At 32.7% G+C, this 12,350-nt stretch overlaps 2 protein-coding genes and 1 non-coding gene across 11 annotated transcripts; 1 reads left to right on the top strand and 2 right to left on the bottom strand.

Moving 5' to 3' along the window:
• Window positions 1–431: 431 nt before the first annotated feature.
• LOC108224525 (GDSL esterase/lipase At4g10955-like) lies at window positions 432–4,059 on the bottom strand. 2 transcript variants are annotated; one of them, XM_017399174.2, is made up of 3 exons: window positions 3,919–4,059; window positions 2,301–2,406; window positions 432–1,711 (listed from the first exon to the last, which is right to left on the bottom strand). In XM_017399174.2, exons 2-3 carry the CDS (start codon window positions 2,360–2,362, stop codon window positions 742–744), a joined length of 1,032 nt encoding a protein of 343 aa, XP_017254663.1. In that variant the 5' UTR covers window positions 2,363–2,406; window positions 3,919–4,059; the 3' UTR covers window positions 432–741. The 2 variants fall into 2 exon arrangements, with proteins under 2 accessions (XP_017254663.1, XP_063936359.1); XM_064080289.1 differs by lacking the exon at window positions 3,919–4,059 and adding an exon at window positions 3,388–3,527.
• A 2,025-nt stretch (window positions 4,060–6,084) lies between these two features.
• On the bottom strand, window positions 6,085–7,431 carry LOC108225261 (putative 4-hydroxy-4-methyl-2-oxoglutarate aldolase 3). 2 transcript variants are annotated; one of them, XM_017400089.2, is made up of 2 exons: window positions 7,294–7,431; window positions 6,085–6,720 (listed from the first exon to the last, which is right to left on the bottom strand). In XM_017400089.2, exon 2 carries the CDS (start codon window positions 6,698–6,700, stop codon window positions 6,200–6,202), a length of 501 nt encoding a protein of 166 aa, XP_017255578.1. In that variant the 5' UTR covers window positions 6,701–6,720; window positions 7,294–7,431; the 3' UTR covers window positions 6,085–6,199. The 2 variants fall into 2 exon arrangements, with proteins under 2 accessions (XP_017255578.1, XP_017255577.1); XM_017400088.2 differs by having other exon boundaries at window positions 6,085–6,708.
• A 2,356-nt stretch (window positions 7,432–9,787) lies between these two features.
• On the top strand, window positions 9,788–12,350 carry LOC108227156 (uncharacterized). 7 transcript variants are annotated; one of them, XR_010284232.1, is made up of 7 exons: window positions 9,788–9,911; window positions 10,180–10,249; window positions 10,431–10,501; window positions 10,615–10,682; window positions 11,148–11,200; window positions 11,725–11,796; window positions 11,958–12,350. It is a non-coding gene; the product is annotated as an uncharacterized LOC108227156 (transcript). The 7 variants fall into 7 exon arrangements; XR_010284230.1 differs by lacking the exon at window positions 10,431–10,501; XR_010284229.1 differs by lacking the exon at window positions 9,788–9,911 and having other exon boundaries at window positions 9,919–10,249; window positions 10,431–10,487.

The following is a 12,350-nucleotide window of genomic DNA, read 5'->3' as shown; positions in this document are numbered from 1 at the left end:
AAATTAAGTATTCAAAATCATTGGAAGTTTAATGATTGATATTTTTCACTCTATCCCATTTATTTCTATTTTCATTCTTCTAGATATCAAATTTTTATTCAGTTTGATGAAAATTTCAAAAATAGTTATTGAACTATTTACACAAACACAAGTGCTAAAGTAGGTACCTCGTTCCGTCTCTCGATATATGCAATCGGTAAATTAAAATATGAAAATCTTATTTATATATGTTTTACGGATAATAACCGTTTTAATATATCTCAAGATGAAATGAATAAAAATGAAATTTGTAAATTTTGATGACAAAGGAATCAAGATGAATAAGAATAAAATTCGTAACTTGAGCTCGAGATGAATAAGAGTAAAATCCGTAACTTGGGCTGACAGAAAGAATCAAGATGAGTAAGAATGAAATTCATAAACCAGCGGGATAACAAAAAATAAAACCTTCCTAATTACTACAGCGATGATAAAGGAAATATCATTCAAATCTTACAATACAATACCAATGCAAACAAATCATACAATGCAAGCACACTCAATACTGAGATCAGCCGAGTACCTAAAACAACAAATCATACAATGCAAGCACACTCAATACTGAGATTTGCCGAGTACATAAAACTTTGAGATCACGATACAAGCTACAAGCTTTAACTAAAACCAGGAATTTAAGCACAATCACCTCACTAGACAAATAGGCATAACTTTTGTTACAATCACAACAATATCGAATAATATTTATCTGAAACGGTAGAGCCTGGACTGCAAATTCAGGTCAGTTCTCCACCACTGGTGAATTCCGTGAGCTTTTTTGAAGCTCTCCGATGGGGTCAGGTTAACTATTAAATTGGCTGAAGGAATGAGGTGTAGTGGCTCTTCAGACTCCTTTCCAATTGCGCGCATAAACAAATCACCTATTGAATGCTGAGTGGCTAGCCTCTCGATACCCCCTGCACCAATGTCCTCCATCTTTTTCCTGTGCTCGAAATACCCAACATATTCTGAGCATATGTGGTCAGCTGGATTCACAAAGAGACTCGGTAGCCATGCAGAAAGAGCAATAAATGGATCTTCAGAGTGGTTCTTCTGTTTAGCCTTCACAGTAAAAGCAAGGCCTGCAGTGATCATGCTGCCTGCAAAACGGATCCCATGTTTCACCTTCTTCTGCTTTATCCTTTCGATAGGTGCAGACAAGAAAGGTGGATTAAAAAGAAAAGCTTCAAGAAATATGCCCATTTTAGCCATTTTCTTCCCTGCAAGCAATGCCATTGAGGACCCTAGAGAATGGCCAGCTACCCAGATATTTGAAGTTCCAAATGTAGCTACCAAGCTTCGAACAGCTTGTATAGCTATTTCAAAGCGAGATGTCTGATGAAGTCCGTTCCGAATGACTTGAAAATCCAATTGGAGATCTTGTGAAAAAGCATCCCCTTTCCTAATTGTGCCTCTGAAGGCGATTACATAATGGGGCATCTCATTCACCGAAAGGCTGTGATCCTGTTTTGAGAGGTCCAACTCATAAATGGCACCAAAAATGGATGAATTAGGATCATCAACAAGCTGACGGTACAATTTGAAATGAAAGAATTCCCACCAAGGAGGAGCAAGCGCTTGAGATCCTTCCCGTTTCTCATGACGGTCTCTCTCTAGTATATACACACCCTGAACCAAACTGGCAGCAACTGACCTTTGGTGATCCACGTCTTTCCTGCATGGCAATCCTTTACATCTTACATGGACAACCCAAAGCATCAAAGAATGATACTATAAAATAATGAATATTTACCAATGCAATTATTGTACACTGGGGTTGGAAAAAACTTTGTTCATAAAAATAAAATACAAACTATAAGTAATGCATTCTTAAATTTTATGTTCATATAGAGTATGTTTTAAGGACTCAAATTGTGGATAGAATGTGATGCATGTAGAAAAGTCATACAACTTTTAAGTAATTTATCGTAATAAATAAAACCTTTAAAAGTCATTATACACACTTATAGGCAGGCCTGCTACATATAGCAAAAAGCACGGGAGTTGGACATAACCCTTGGCGCCATAGGTACCCAATTAGTTGTTCATAAGTGCTCGCATATGAATATATGATTCACGTAAATTACTTTCTTTAAGCTTATTAGCACAAATATCAAATTTAATATGTGAAAGTCTAATTTCTCTCACCCAGTTATCAATTAAACAATGATCACAAAATACATCTGTGCACAAAATTACAATATTATAGATAAAGCATTGAACTCAGCTAAAAAAATATTAGCTCTGCCGAGGGAAGGCCTTACCAGTTAACGGTGGTTAAATGTGTAGGTCCTGAAAGGTTAAATTTTTCCCTTGCCGAGTCCATGACTTTGACTTTTAGGCGTTTCCTCTCGAATCAGAAAGCATGTACTGCAAGCCAGAAACAAATACTACTAGTTTTCAGAACAGTAACATGGACATTAAAATAGTACTTCTGAATCTCTAGTAAGCTAGGAAGCATGAGTGCGGGTGCGGGAGTGCGGGTGCGCGGTACGTGGATACGGGAATTCGTCAAATTCCAAAATATGGGGATACGGGTGCGGGGGGATACGGCAAATATTAAAATATTAAATATATTATATATATGTATAAATAATACATAAGATGTATTTAAGTAGAACAAAATAGTTGAATAACTAAATTAATCATCCTTAAGTCTTGACAATTAAAATACATAAATATATATTGCAATTTAAGTGATTCAATCGAGTATAATCATGGCTTTCATGATTTTGACCAACTAATTTTAAGTTTTTTTTTTAAAAAAAAGTTGTAAAAAATTACGATTTGTGCCATTCCCGCACCCCCATCCCCGCACCCCCGCGTATCCCCATCACTGCCTCCACCGATACGCCACATGGCGTATCCCGTGCGTATCCCGCCGCACCCCGCCGCACCCCCAAGTATCCCCTACGCAGTTCTTCACCCAGATGAAGTATACCTGCTTTCTAGCTAGTAAGACACATCTACTTACTGTACTACTACTACCAAGTACCAATCTTCATTATGTCACAATCACATCTTGAAAGTTTGATAGACTATAAAAACACAAACCACAAAGTACTCAACCCCTTAAGTCTATTACTGCAAGAAGAGTGTTTACCATTGAAAAACTTCATACATAATCCACAAAACAATAACAGGTCAAAACAATTCATAGTCATCCGTCAACCAAAACAACAACGCTTGAACAAGGGTGAGTGAATATTCCACATTCCCACATATCCCGAACACAAATTAAACAGTGAAAGCCTAAGAACTTCACAAAGAGTTACATTGTTATAGTAGAAGAATCACATAATAGAATCACAGTTAATCATATGCAATTCAAAACAAAATCAGCAAACTTACAAGTTCGATTCACAACGATATAGTATCTCATATTCTCATCCATAGCTACCCCTTACTAACTACCTTTCAACCTCTTCAAATAATAGCCTTGGACCACCGAAAATTACTTCATCTCAGTAAAAATACACTATCTTTGTTACACTGGGACCCCCAAAAACTTTGAATTACAATTCAACATTTTCTTCACTAATTCACAAAAAAACAAAAAAAATTAGTTAAGAATCTAATTTATTTCCCAAATTTCAATGTCAGTCTAGAAACCCTTATCAAGAACATTTCTAAGCAAAATACACAAGAACAACCTATATTAAATTCTTAAAACCATCAAACAAAGTGAAAAAACACTAATTTCTAGCTAATTGCAGGATTTCATGAAATGGGTCAGATATATCTAACCAAAAATACAATCTTGCAGCTCAGAACAAGGCTAAATTGTGTCGTGTGTGCAAAATTTATGTGGTTAAATGATTATATATGCACAAGAATGTGTGCTTGTGTGTATAGTTTGACGAAAGATGAAAAAGATGGTACCTTTTTAAGTAGAATATATATAGCGGATCCGAGAGTTCTTGATTCTTGAATGCTTTAGATGTTTTTAGAGGGTTGATCAATCGTTGTCAGTCCAAAGTTTTGTTTTGTTCCATTCATTTGTTTTAGTTGGCCTTCCTTTTTTCCATTTTTACCAAGTAAATGAGTACAATTTATAAAATGTAATTCATTTTTGTTTTCAAAAAAAATGTAATCCTTTTTATATAAAACATGCCTGGTTTATTTGTTAAAAATAATTTGATTTAAAAATTATTTGATTTGGAATATGTTTTTATTTTTAAAATTATATTTTGCTATTTGATGATTATTAAAAAAAATAAAGAAAATTGATGAGACAATGTTCAGTTTCAAAATATTTTTCTTTCAGGAAAAAATGTTATTAGCTAACAGTTTTTTTAAAAAAAATTATTGGTTAAAAATTATTTTATTTTTGAGGGACGAGATAAGTAAAACATAATTTTTTACAATTTAAATTTTCTAAAATATGATATGATAAATATTTTTTAAAGACAAAAAATAAGGAAAATATTATCAAACAAACAGGAAACAGCAACAAGGACTTAAGGTAAAAAAATTAAATAGTAAATATTACGGATTTTGTTTGTAAGATGCCATTAAATTTATGTATTAAATTAGAGTCGAATTAAACGATTTGAGTTGTCCTATATAAATCGAGTCCATATATTTTCCATTTAAACTTGCTTCCATGAATATTTTGAACACACAAGCAACAAATTATATAGGTTAATTATCAAATTGGTCAATGAAGTGGTTTTAATGTATCAAATTAGTCACTAAACTCAAAACGATATCAAGATGGTCATTAAAATCATCAAAAATATCAAACAAGTACCTTGAAACTTGAAATATGAGTTCAAATAGTAAAAATATTATTTATAAAGTTTTACACATTATTTGTAAATGTTACCACAACCAACTAAAAGTTTATGACTTCTAGTATTTAACATAATATTTTTATATTTTATCAAGTTTATTTATTATTTATATTTTATTATATAGTTATTTTTTTGTTTTAATTAAAAATAAATAATAAATAAACTTGAGAAAATATAAATATATTATCATATATATTAGAAGTCATAACATTTTACTTGGTTTTGGTAACATTCAAAAATAATGTGTAAAACCTTATAAATAATATTTTTTCTGATTCAACTTATATTTCAAGGTACTTGATGTTTATGGTCACTACATACCGTTTTGAGTTCAATGACCAATTTGATACATTAAACCCACACCAACTAGATAATTAACCCCAAATTATATCATTACAAGATCTTCCACGAAAGATGCAACAGGATTACTCCCCAAGTTGCCAAGTCTGATGGATCAGGTGAAACTCGGATTTTTTTATTGGAAAATTGCTTGATGCACATAATTGTGTACAAAAACATGTACATAATGACATGTGGCGGATTTTAATTGGATGGCCCCCCTCATTTACACCAACCACCCCAATTAAAACCCACCACATCATTTGTCACATCATTATATACAAATTTTCTGTACCAAATTATGTGCACCTAGCACTACTCTTTCTTATATTTATCGAACCGGAAGCCACTCACAATTTTCTTAATCCTAGTGCAGAACAAATAAATGTTGAGATGGAGTTGAGCTGTGGCCTGTGGGTCGAGTGGCTGAGACTTAAGAGCAAGGAAAGGAATGAATTAATTGTGCAGAAATGGCGGAGACGAGAAGTATAACTTAGTCAAGAAACAAGTTCAATAATATAGAGGAAGCCATCCTGGTTACAAGCTGAGTCAGGATCAGTGGCGGATGAGATTGATTTCTTTGATGACATCAAACAAATTTTCAAAAAACACTCTTCTTGGAGCAAAATGTAGTATGCTGAAAAAATATTTTAAAAAAAATGTTAGTGAATAGCGTCTCTTACGGGATTCTTTCCTGGTCACAAGACTTTCAACCTTGCATTTGCCGGTTTCCAGAACTGTTCGAGCAAACTTTACATGTAAACAAAATATGTTCAACAAAATTCAGGAGAAGAATTGTAAACTTGAAATGTTTGAAAAGTAATTTTAGTTTTTTTCTAAATTAACGCAAACACCCCAATAAGTGGTCCTTAAGCACAGGTTTGGTAGCAAAAAAGCTTTGCCGATTGAACCATTAGAAGAAAACAATTTCAATTCATCTTCAAGAAGTTCATGTCAACATTGTAACTTTATTCATCAGTCATCACTGATCACGGTATTGTCAATACATTACAATGAATGACCATACTTTAAAGAGAGAGCTCGGTTTTGGAGATGAGAATGCCATCACCGTCTGCATATAACCACTCTCCGTCGTGAATGATCGTTCCTGCAATATGCACCAGAACGTTCTTCTCCCCAAGGCCTCTTCTGTTTGATTTCCGCGGATGTGTTGCCAGTGCTTTAACCCCAATATCACAGCTGTTGATCTCATCGACGTCTCTGATGCATCCATTCACCACAATACCAGCCCACCCCATATTCTGAGCCAACACTCCCAAATTGCCTCCTACCAAGGCGCATCTCATGCTGCCCCCACCATCCACGACCAGTACTCTGCCTTCGCCTCTGGTTTCCAGAAGCCCTCGGACCATCACGTTGTCTTCAAACACCTTGAGAGTCACGATAGGGCCTGAGAATGCTCGACACATGCCATAGCTCTGAAAAATTGGTTGCAGAACACGAACATCTCCGTTATTTAAAAGAGGAATATGTGCGTCACAGATATCAGCTGTAGCTAGTGATGCCATATATCCTCCTGCAAGTACATCTGCATTATCAGTATCCGATCATATACTTTAATTATCTGTTAAATTGTTAACAAGAAATTTGGATCTTGTGTTTGAGAATTGAGTATAAAATAAGCATTCCCCCGAGGCACCGAGTTAAACTCAGGAGAACTGGTAACTTAACGGTCCTCGTGGTCATGTTAATTAAACGAAATTTAATCACGAAGATCGAACTTAACCAACTAGATAAATGAGACTATTGCGAGACAAGCCACACACAAGTGAATAACAAAATCAAGTTCGATTAAGTAATCCGAGGCTCTAAATTAGCAATAGTAGCTCGATCTAATCCTTGATTCAGAGCAGAATTGAAGATCATTAACAAACATCTCGAGATCTCACCTCAAATTATATTCCAAAACTTTTTAAACAATTAAAATAATATTCTCAAGATCGCCTGAATTAACCAATGATCGATCAAAATGATCGTCGCGCTGTAAGCCGAGATCTAGCAAAACATGGTCAACTAAGCTAACAGTAACAACAGTGAAGCAAATAAATAGGTAAACTCATCAAGATTACATTAAAAAGCAGGAGAGTTTCAGAAACTTTACTTGAAATATGAGAGTTCCTACAAGAGTTGCAGTATAGTAGAGTATGTTCAGAGGAAGTAGAGATGCAAATATGTGTGCAGAACTGCAGATGGATGTAGTTCCCGCGGACACAACTTTTTATAATCACTCCCTCCTTGTTTCTTTTCATATTCTTTTATATTTTTTTCATTTTTTGTAATGATTGACATATATTTTAAGCTACATTAAAAATAAGGGTTTTTTCATAAATATCTAAATCCAAAATTGTTTTTACAAAAATGCTATATCATTTTTTAATATTTTGCAAAAATATCATATTTTTGAAAGTATTTATAAAAATACTGTATGCAACCCGTTGCAACCGCATGCAACCATACTTACTTAGCAAAAAAAAATGCAACCATACTCGCAACCCGTGCCGGACCAATCAACTGAAATTTCATCTTTTTGCATCTAGTTGCAAACCGTATTTTTGTAATATTTTCTAAAAAATTAGTATTTTCGCAATTTTTTTTTTTGAGAAGATTGTAAAATCGCAAAAAAAATTTAGAAAATATGGTATTTTTGATAAATTCCCTAATATTTTGGTATCTCATATTTTAGTGGATATATAAATTATCATAAAATTACCTTTTTTAATTATTCATATTTTTATAAAATCATATTTAAAAAATATAAAAATTTATTAAAAAATAAGATATTCGGTGGACTTAAGAATCATCGGTGGGCTTATTCGGTTATTATTTTATTTATAAGTTAGAAGCATGGCTTTTAAATCTAGTCGGACATTACAATTATTTTCCAATTTAGACCCATAACAATGGAAAAATACTACAGATCTTATTTTTAATTTCAAATACAAATTATTAATGTTTGATGAGTTTCGTTTATATTACTACTCTCTCTGTCTCCCTCAATTGTTTACAGTTTTTTTACACTGCTCGACACGCATTTTAAGACACATATAAAACATAATTTCTATAACTTATTTTTATTTTTATTTTTGTATAAAAATTTAAACATCAAATTTTTATTCTGAAAGAATAAAATGTTCAAAATAATGGGAAAATAAATTTTTTTACCATCCAATTTATTATTTATTTAGAAACCTACCACCGAACTATAATCTTTTTCTTTTTTGTCACTAATATTAGGTTCGGATTTTTTTTGTCACTAACGTTAGGTTCGGATTTGATTATTAACACTATATTGTTCATTTTAGCATTATTAAAATATGATAGTCTGCAATATAATGGTGATCTGATATGTGTCGATATTTTTATATGTAGTGATATGTGTCGATATTTAGGAGTCTCAAAATGATTGTCTAACTCTGGTACTCCATAGTAAACTACCTAACACACATATGTAGTAATACATACTCCCTCCGTCTCTCTCAATAATTTACGTACCTGTTTGCTCACATTTTGAGACTTCTATAAAGTATAATTTCGTAACTCTTTTTTAAAAAAAAAAAATTTTGAATAAAAGTTTACATCAAACTTTTATTCAGAGAAAAAAATTTTAAAAAATATATTATGGAACTATACTTTAAATGAACATGAAAAAACGTGTTAAAAAGTAACGTAAAGAAATGAGGGGGACATAGGGAGTATAAAGATATAGGCACATATCAGATCACCATAATATTGCAGACTAACACTATATTTTAATAATGCTAAAAGGAATAATATAGTGCTAATAATCAAATCTGAACCTAACGTTAGTGATAAAAAAAATCTGAACCTAACATTAATGACAAAAAAGGAAAAAATTATAGTTCAGTGGTAGGTTTCTAAATAAATAAAAAATTGGGTGACAAAAAAATCTATTTTCCCCAAAATAATTTATCAAACTACAGAGCAATACAATGCGATACAATGCGTGTCGAGCCCCTCGCCGGGGTACGGAGGATTAATAATTAATCCATACGAGTATAAAATAATCAAATTAACCCGCAAAATCCGCAACGGTTACCTACGGAACAGGTTGACAGCTCACAGCAGTTATCAATCGTCATAGAGTGACAACATGCCATGTTCAGTTTCTCGAAATGCGATCTAAAATAGCGAGTACAGACAAGAATGTATGAGTACGAAATTTCCACTTGCATTGCGCCAACCTTTACAAATCTCAACTAGTAATAAGATTCGTTTTCGAAGAAAGTGGTATCACTTTAAATTATAAAGCCTGAAGGCCATTCCCTAAGGAAATGTCACCTTTGCCCTCCTACAAATACAGTATTCATCAGTTTTTTGTAAGCAAAGTCGTATAAATGTTAAGTGATACATACCATGGTTTCGCCGGGAGAGAACACGTGTTTATGTTTGTTTATAAGCATGTAATAAAATATTCGGCCCATTCTCCAACACTGCCACACACCCATACCTACATTAAATTATAAAGCCTGAAGGCCATTCCCTAAGGAAATGTCACCTTTGCCCTCCTACAAATACAGTATTCATCAGTTTTTTGTAAGCAAAGTCGTATAAATGTTAAGTGATACATACCATGGTTTCGCCGGGAGAGAACACGTGTTTATGTTTGTTTATAAGCATGTAATAAAATATTCGGCCCATTCTCCAACACTGCCACACACCCATACCTACATGTGCATATACTCCTCTAACTAATCTTCTGTAAGACGCTTCCTAACAAAGCTTTCCGAGATTTTTTTGGATTTTAAATTTTGAATTGAAACACACGGATTCAAAATTTCAAATTCAAACTTCTCATTTTTTTCACTTTTATCTTTCTTAAATCTGAGATCACATTCATTCACTCCTAATACTCTTTAGTTCTACATATCTCATCTTTTGACCTGCTTTGTTTGCATTTTTGCCGACATATTTTTAATATATGATTTTAGAGATTTGTACTAATTAATTTCAAATGTTATGTATGTAGATTTGTAATTGAAAATCATATGTATCAGTCTTTGATTGCAGCAGATGTGACGAATCTCATAATATCCGAGGCAAGTAAAAACATCAATGGCTGTGAATGCATATAAACTGTTTGATTAAAGTTCTCTTCATTTTTTTCAATTCAGCTGTATTATTTGAGAATTTTTATACAATATGAATCTTTTTGCATACCAAGTGTTTGATTGTAGTTCCAGGAGAGAATTAGATCATATAAGTGATTTTGTCTATCAGGTGTTTGATTGGAGTTCCGGGAGAGAATGTGTGTTCGATTATTAAGTGTTCAAACCAGTTAGGTTACATATGTAATTTTTTTTCTCCATTTAATTTGCATACCAAGTGTTCTATTACACATGTGTTTGATTTTGTTTTTCTTTTAGGTGATGATGTTAAAGATTTTATGTACCACTTATTTCAGGTTTTTTTGCATACCTTGCAAAGTCGGGCAATCAAACTTCATAAAGCGTGACTGCAGAATGTGTTTAGGTACTTTTTCCTTTAATTTCTCTCTAATGTTAATCACTGATTTTAATAGGTCTTTAAATTGTTAACATTTGTTTCATGTTTTTAAATATATGTGTTAAGTATGTTATAAATATGTAGCTCAAGTCTGTCACTGTACTTATTACCTCTGCTTGCCATAAATATGTCTGAAAATTTAGTTTGAAAAAGAGCATAATAGAATTGAAAATGCATGTTGAACTTTGCAGGAAGGAAATGATATGAATTGTTTGTTTCCTCTGTTGATCAGAATGGAAGAATTTTGAAGTCGTAGATTTAATATAAAGCCTCTTCATTCTAAAATTTGAGAGTGCTATTAATTGATCATTACTTACAACTAATTAGATATATAATGAGAAATAGATAATAATTTCTACACTATTTGTTATGCTATAGTTAATTATGTTTTTCCATATGCGCGATTTCTATACTTTTGTTCATGATTTGCAGATTGATTTGAATCATGTAGACCGTATGTGGTGCCTGATGTGGTATATGTAGAGGTACATATACTCTGTTAAAGCATTTAACTTATATGTGTACTTAATGGACATATATCTATCTATATTACAAATCATGTACTACTATCTATTGACTCCTTGGTTGGAGCTGAGTACATGATAAGAGGATTGTGGAGAAAATCTCTTCTAAATAACTGGGAGTCAATTTTTTTTTCTTCCATTTATTATTATGTAAGTTCGGAGTAGATGTTCCCTTTTTATGATGAGCTTATATGTGCAATAGTTAATAACATGATTATATTTACATGATTCATATTACAACCTTATATGATACTTAATAACAAGAATAATATCCTGATGGACAACATGTATACAAAAAATGCTTCCAAGTTGTTTGAAATCTGTCTTGCATTACTATCTTATCAATTTACGCGATGTACTAGAGCATTATATTATATAAACTTGATTTACCGATATATATTCCTAACTAGGTGACTGTAGTAAGGGGAGCGAAAATGAGAAAATCATAGTCATCTTACCAGGGTCAATTGTAATGATTTTGCTAGGCCTGAGCTTGGTTGTATGTGTATTCAGAAAAAAGCAAAAGAGGAGGAACCAGATGAGAATAATACAAGAAGGTCGTATTTTATATAACTTCTTACTTATTACTCCTTACTTATTACGTTATTGGACTCCAAATGCTGGAAGGTAAATTCTTTTCTGTTAAATTAATATAACTTCTTCTTTAAGTGCTCAGGCATATTTCTACTCTCTATAATTATAAACTATCCTACTGCAGATTGTTCAAACGGTACATGCTTTTAGTACTCATCAACCAGATGGCTTCTGCATTGTTCCGGTGTATTGTAGCATTGGGCAGGAGTTTGATTAGCATTGGGCAGGAGGTTGATTGTCTCAAGGACGTTTGTTCATTTGCATTGCTTATACTATTTGCACTTTGTGGCTCCGTGTTGTCACGAGATAAAGACTACAAATTCGAAATATATTTGAGCCAAAATCTGAAACAAGATTTGTATCCATTGTGATCAAAGTAACAATGCAGTGGAAGAAGAATGATAGGTTTAACTAGAAAAAAGAAGATGAAATTTGCTGTTTTTTGAATGATCTTCATACTACGATTTAAGAGATGTGTGTTTATAAAATATTTACACAACATATATTTCTCTTATCA

The sequence above is a fragment of the Daucus carota genome, chromosome 6 (assembly GCF_001625215.2).
Source record: "Daucus carota subsp. sativus chromosome 6, DH1 v3.0, whole genome shotgun sequence".
NCBI classification, from domain to species: Eukaryota; Viridiplantae; Streptophyta; class Magnoliopsida; order Apiales; family Apiaceae; genus Daucus; species Daucus carota.
This window is presented reverse-complemented; position numbering and strand designations above follow the sequence as displayed.

Excerpts from the sequence above, each read along its gene's own strand:
- LOC108224525 (XM_017399174.2), bottom strand. The coding sequence starts at position 2,362 with ATGGACTCGGCAAGGGAAAAATTTAACCTTTCAGGACCTACACATTTA. Across the intron at positions 1,712-2,300 it reads CATTTAACCACCGTTAACTG|GAAAGACGTGGATCACCAAA; the intron begins GTAAGGCCTTCC and ends ATTGCCATGCAG.
- LOC108225261 (XM_017400089.2), bottom strand. The coding sequence starts at position 6,700 with ATGGCATCACTAGCTACAGCTGATATCTGTGACGCACATATTCCTCTT.